Raw genomic sequence first — 6,025 nt, forward strand, 5'->3', positions numbered from 1 at the left:
TATTTATCAAACTACTATTGTTATGGTATTGTGTCTACATTGTAAACTTGAAAAATACTTTATTTTGTGTATCAGAAAAGAAAAGTCAGCAGTGTATTTTGATAATTTTTACCCTGTCACTGTTACCCGTATGAACATTTATTGCTGATACCTCCTAAAATGTTCACTTTCTATGTATTAAATATGCTTATTTAAAATTCATTGGTTGAATACAATACATTAAAGTAACAGCAGGTTTGTTCAAACAATATTTTTCCACTGGTAATTTTATTTTCACCTAAAATCCTTCAAGAGTTTACCCAGAAGGATAACAACTGTTTTATTTACAAATTAATTTTACTCTCTTCTCCAAATCTTCATGGCCACTGTGTAAGTACCAACTCCATCATCAGTTGCAATTCATTCAAGGAAATATTTGATCTTCAGTTAAATGTAGGACAAGCAATCTAAAAAATGTAAATCATAAAACTTGACTCATTCATCAGTTGCCTTCCTTCTAGTCTATCTCTGTTAAATTAGAAATGAATAAAAACCCTATAACCAGAGCAATTTCGAAAGATAGACCTTTCTTCTTCAGGGGGCAAACTGGGAAATTAGAGGTGGCTAGCACAGATAGCTCTTCAGAAGCTTTGTGCAAGATTTAAAAATACAAACAATCCTGTAGTTTACCATATATATATTAAACCTAGCATAAAAGACTGACAGTAAAATGTTTTATTCATGATATTCTGTCAAAGTAGATGTTGTCTTTTAGCAAGTACTTGCATTCTTATAAAATAAATATATCTTTTTCCACTCTAATCTCTTACCCATATTTATTTCACAGAGCACTATCCCGGAAGTGATGAAAAAGAGGAGCAAGAAGAGGAAGTGGGACTGCAGACCTGGCTGAAGAAACCCGATGTCATTGAAACATTTAAATGTGACGAAATTAAAGATAATGGCTATATGTACCCAAGGTAGTTTAAATCCGTTAATTCTAGTTTGACTGTATTGTACTTTACTGCCACATTTCCTAGTGAAATAAGCTTGATAAAAAGTTTAATAATATTATAATATCTATAAATATATGCATCTTTTTTATTGATAAGATGAATTAGGGATGAAAGGCCATGTCATCTCGTTTGTTGACTCGCATTCAAAATTTTATTGAACTACTATTTCATGAATTTATGTCAATAAATTTGGTATCAAAGTGTGGATTATAATTCAAATTTTAGTACTATACATTACTCAATTTGTTAATTTTATAATAAATAAAAAAACAAACGGATAAACATCAATTTTTGTGTGTCATGTGATATGTTGAATGCAACGCTGGTTCAAATTCGATGTTTGTGAAGTCAAAATACTAAGTCTGTAGTTTCGTACGAATTAGAAACTCAAATTACAGATGTTGACAAGGTAGGATATAAAACAAGAAGATATTTTCTTTTCTATTTGCTAAGATATTGCTCATGTAATAAATCAAACACAGTGGCACCCTTCCACCTCTTTCCATTTTTGGGAATGCTCTGTTATATACAGTTACTTCTGTATATGACATGAATAACCAATCGAAAGCTTAGAATGTCCCCCTAGTGACTTTTTCAGCCATTTTAAATTCTTTGGATGCCATTTCTTTCATTTTGAACCAATATTTCCAGGAGATAGGGTGTATCTTTAGTTTGCTCGAAATTTCATATTTTTTTATACTAAAATACAAGCTTATAATTATATTAGTTATTTCTTAGTTAGTTGTAAAAATAATTGTTACTCATAATTTTGGTTTTATTTACTCTTGAAACAGAACATTTTCAGGGACCCTGTGGAAGTACATCTAGTATATTCGGAAAACTTCCTGTTTGTCAAGCAATAAAAAAAGATGAATAAATAGAGAAAGTAAAGATGGGCATCACAGCTTGACAGACTTGGTTCAGTAGTTTGAGTGTTGGTTTGAAACTATGGGTTTTCAGATCACAATATGCTCTTAAGATCAAGATACTAATTGTATTGTGCCAGTATGGGTGATATGTTAGTGTTTTTCATTGTGTATAAATCCAAGGCCCACACCAAAGTTGTTTTTTTTCGTGTAACTACAGTGAGTAAAAGTTTTATGTGGTATCAGTTTTTTACTTAATTTAATAATCAGCATTATGCAAAAATAAAACTTACAAACTGATACTTGAATCAGTTGAGTGGTGTGATGTAATTATGCAGTATCACTGTCAGTGAGGTACGTATTTGCACGTAATAGCATTCGTGTAGGTGCTGGTTACTGTAGCCTCTACAAATATGATTGTACATTGTTATATGTACGAAGTTTCCTGTATGTATAATTAGAACTTACAACTTGCTTATTTGTAAGGATAAATAATCTGGTGACCTGAAAATGTTTTTGGTGATGTAATGTATCTATAAGTTTGTGGTCACTTTAGTTCAAAGGTTTCGATACTTTTGGTATACACAGCAAAAATAATAAGTGTTCTCTAGATCAATGAATGATTTCACTAGCATGTACAACTGTTTTACAGATATCAGAAATATGAGTTTACTGCAGTAGCAAATAAAAGCTTTACATTTTAGAGCATATACGAGTATCAGAAATTATTACTTTAATACATATTTACGAGAAGCGTATTTGTTAAAGAATGTCCCATTTTTAGAGAAGTATACATGTTCCTTTTGTGTATGAAAAGTTTAAAGGTAGTAATCACAATTGCTAAAATGTATAGTATCTTTTATGCTGTAATAATAGTTTTGTGATTTAAATTAAAATTAAAAAGTGTTATTTTTGTGCAAATAGACAAAGCTGCCTTTGCTCTGATAGAGTATTAATAAATTGAGAACAGTGTGACCAATCTTAATGAAACATTGCAAGATGATATTTAAGCAAATTATTAAAAAATACATGAATAATGTTTTGTAATTTCACATTTTAATATAGGTAATGAAACATTATAATTACAGATCAAATAATCAGGGAATAACATATTTTGGTCGGGAAATCTCGTTCTATCCAATGTATGAGAACTGTATCGTTCAAGTGTTGTCTTACTGCTTCTGAATGGAATATTATTTTTTAACATATTATCTGAAGTATGTGTTTTGGATTGAACTATTATAGAAATCATACAAATGATACATTATTAAGCTTGTTCTCTTTGTTATTGGAATTAATATAAACTAAATTGATCAGAGTAAACTATTTACTTAGATCAAAAACAAAAATAAACCAGTGATGGATGTAGCTAATTAAATATGCTTTTCTTATGTTCATAGCTATAAATATTAGAATGCATTGTTTCCTTAAATGGGAACCCTTGGTATAAACAATATTTCGGCCACAGTGTCATAAGAAACTTGCAGTATTGCTCTGTGATTTTTTTTCATGAACTTAATGTTATTTTATGCTGGCCATGTCTTGAAGTTCATAGTGTTCTTTAATTTGATTTTTAGTTCTCATATGTTAAAAAATGATGATATAACTTTTGGACTTGTGTACATTTTTAACATTCATTCAACTTCTTTCAGCCATCTGGTAGTGACAAAAACCCACGTGTTCATCTTGCGTGAAATGCCCTATAAGAAAGGATTTGCCAAAATAATTGCACGACGATCACTTCTTTCCGTTGTGAAAATTACAAGCAAGAGGCGTCATCCAGAACTGATCACATTTAAGTATGGATATAGTGACAGTGCAGGAAACTTCACTGTCACCTCCATGGACCGTTTTTTGATTCCAAACGCTGGAGATGCCACGAAGCTCATCAAGCAACAGATAGTAAAACTTGATGATAATACTCAAGAAACGAGTTACCACTGAATACAAGGAACAAGCAAAAGTGCACTTCACACTTTTGTCTCATAAATTTCATCAATAAACATAAAAAGCAGGAGTAATATATAAAGCTTTGTCATCATGTGGTCTTTATTTTAGTATCTTTGTTTTTTTTCTTTGCTCAGTAATACTTATTTGAATTTTGAACTAATGTAAAGTGTTTCATTCGGATTTCCAGACAGAACAATTTCAGAATCAGAAAAATTCATTACCCATGAAAATCTGAGTGAAAAAAAGATATCTGTAAGAAATTGGAAGCGTATTAAATCACAAAATAAAACCACACAACACAATTAAAAAGTAAAATACTGTAACAGTTTACACTTAGGAAATAGAATACTGGTATATCTAAGGGGTTACAAACAAATAAAAAAAAATACATTCTGAATTTGTTCATTATCTTGTGTCTTTGATAAATCAGTACTTTTGATTTTAAGTATAAACAGTTACCATTCTTCAGTAGTTCCATCATTGTTGTTTTTTTTTAGGTTGAGAACTTGAGATTATAAAATAATTTTTATTGTGTATTTTATTAGGTCAGTTAATAATAGAATGTACTTAATGTTATAATCTAATTTCAATGGTCTCCAAGCCCTTTTTCTTGTATATAGAAATATTTCATCATAAATCTGTAAGTTATGCAAAAGTCATGTACTACTATGGCTTTTTCTAAGTCGTTTTTGTGTTTCAGTAACTACTCCAAATTTTTTTTATTTACACAATTAGTTGTCTTGCAAGAATTGTGCAAGTGATCCTGTTGTAACTTTCGATTATCTGCAGAGGCAGAACCAAGACATGTCATTGTGGTGCACAGCTTTTGTATAACGATATGCATATCGACACATGTGTATGTGTGTTCTTAAATTTTTTTCTGTCTCTTTTTATATTGTGATTTTCAGTACTCTCCAAATAATTACAAGCTTTTCTTCTTTTTTTTCAACTGTAGTAAGCAAATTTGCACAGGAACAAGTCTTTTTTAATATACTATTTCAAGACATCTAATACAAATTTATTTTTTATTTTGAAACAATATTTCATGTGGTAATGACCAAATTTGGAAGATTCTGTTAAACCTGTAAGTTGCCTTCAGATGGCGTATGTATCAGTAGCCTAATTTATGTGAATGTAGCACAAGACCTCTTTTTTTTTTCATTAATTTTTTTCAAATATTTCTAACAATAATTTCTTTGTCTCATATTTATTCTGCACTTTATTTTAGAGTTAAACACATAGAGTGTGTTAACTTCTTAAACCACTGGGTCTTGTTTGTGTCAAAGTTTGTTGATAAATGTACTTTCTGGAATTTATCATCATTCGGCTAGTCCTAGCTAACTTAAGTCCCAGCTGTAAGGTTTGCTCTATGTTGAAACCTACATGATATCTTAAGTTTTTAATTAAAGTTATTATTACTCGTTTCCTTTCAGGAAACAAAGAAACCTGATTTAATTATTTTGTTTATAGCATCCATGGTCACTTTATAGGTACTGTTATTGCGTATCATTGCAAATCAAACATTTAATTAGTTTGACATAAGGATTTATTAAGATTTCTATAAATTTTATGAAGGTTTCAGTACGTTATTTCCATTGCTAGTTGATTATATTGTAAACAAAACCTTTGATGATATTTTCAAATTGGGAAAAAAATAAATCTACTTTGTGCAGCTTGTAAAAAAGTTGTAGTATAGAGACACTTGTCAGTCTTATATTTGGATTACCATACTTGAAAAATTAAGTTTTGTTTTAAAATACATATTATTTGCATACATAAAAAAAATGACATTATATTTTATTCACTTAAAACTTTGTACAAAGAACATACTATTTTTATTATTGTAAAAGTGAAGTCGGCTGTTGAGCAGTGCGTGACTATGGTGAAACTAATACTTTAAATTTGGTGATAAATATTGTGTGTAATTGATAGTATTCATCTAAGACGTGGTAAGGGATTCGCATCATTTAAAATCTCGTGAGAAAGAAGATAAATAGAAATTATATATGGACCGTTCACTTGTTTTTTATTCTAGGTTTAAATCTGTTTTATCCTTAAAATGAATTCACAAACAAAAATATTACTAATTTGACAGAAATAAATCTTTTTGTCTTTTAAAAAACTTGTTTTGTAGCTAATTTGAACATTTGAGGTTCGTTTATTATTGGTATTTCTTCATCTGCTTGGGTTTTCATCCAAGTTAATTATAATACT

The 6,025-nt window shown here is 29.6% G+C and overlaps 1 protein-coding gene across 1 annotated transcript in view; it reads left to right on the forward strand.

Annotated features, from left to right (window-relative positions):
- LOC106459744 (TBC1 domain family member 23-like) overlaps nucleotides 1-5,784 on the forward strand; it is a 30,082-nt gene extending 24,298 nt beyond the window's left edge. Inside the window, exons 14-16 of the mRNA XM_013919400.2 lie at nucleotides 76-128; nucleotides 827-959; nucleotides 3,514-5,784. Of these exons, the coding sequence (XP_013774854.1) occupies nucleotides 76-128; nucleotides 827-959; nucleotides 3,514-3,805 (478 nt within the window). The 3' untranslated portion in view covers nucleotides 3,806-5,784. The remainder of the gene's footprint in view (nucleotides 1-75; nucleotides 129-826; nucleotides 960-3,513) is intronic.
- The last annotated feature ends 241 nt before the right edge of the window (nucleotides 5,785-6,025 follow it).

Source organism: Limulus polyphemus, unplaced genomic scaffold (assembly GCF_000517525.1).
Source record: "Limulus polyphemus unplaced genomic scaffold, Limulus_polyphemus-2.1.2 Scaffold656, whole genome shotgun sequence".
NCBI lineage: Eukaryota > Metazoa > Arthropoda > Merostomata > Xiphosura > Limulidae > Limulus > Limulus polyphemus.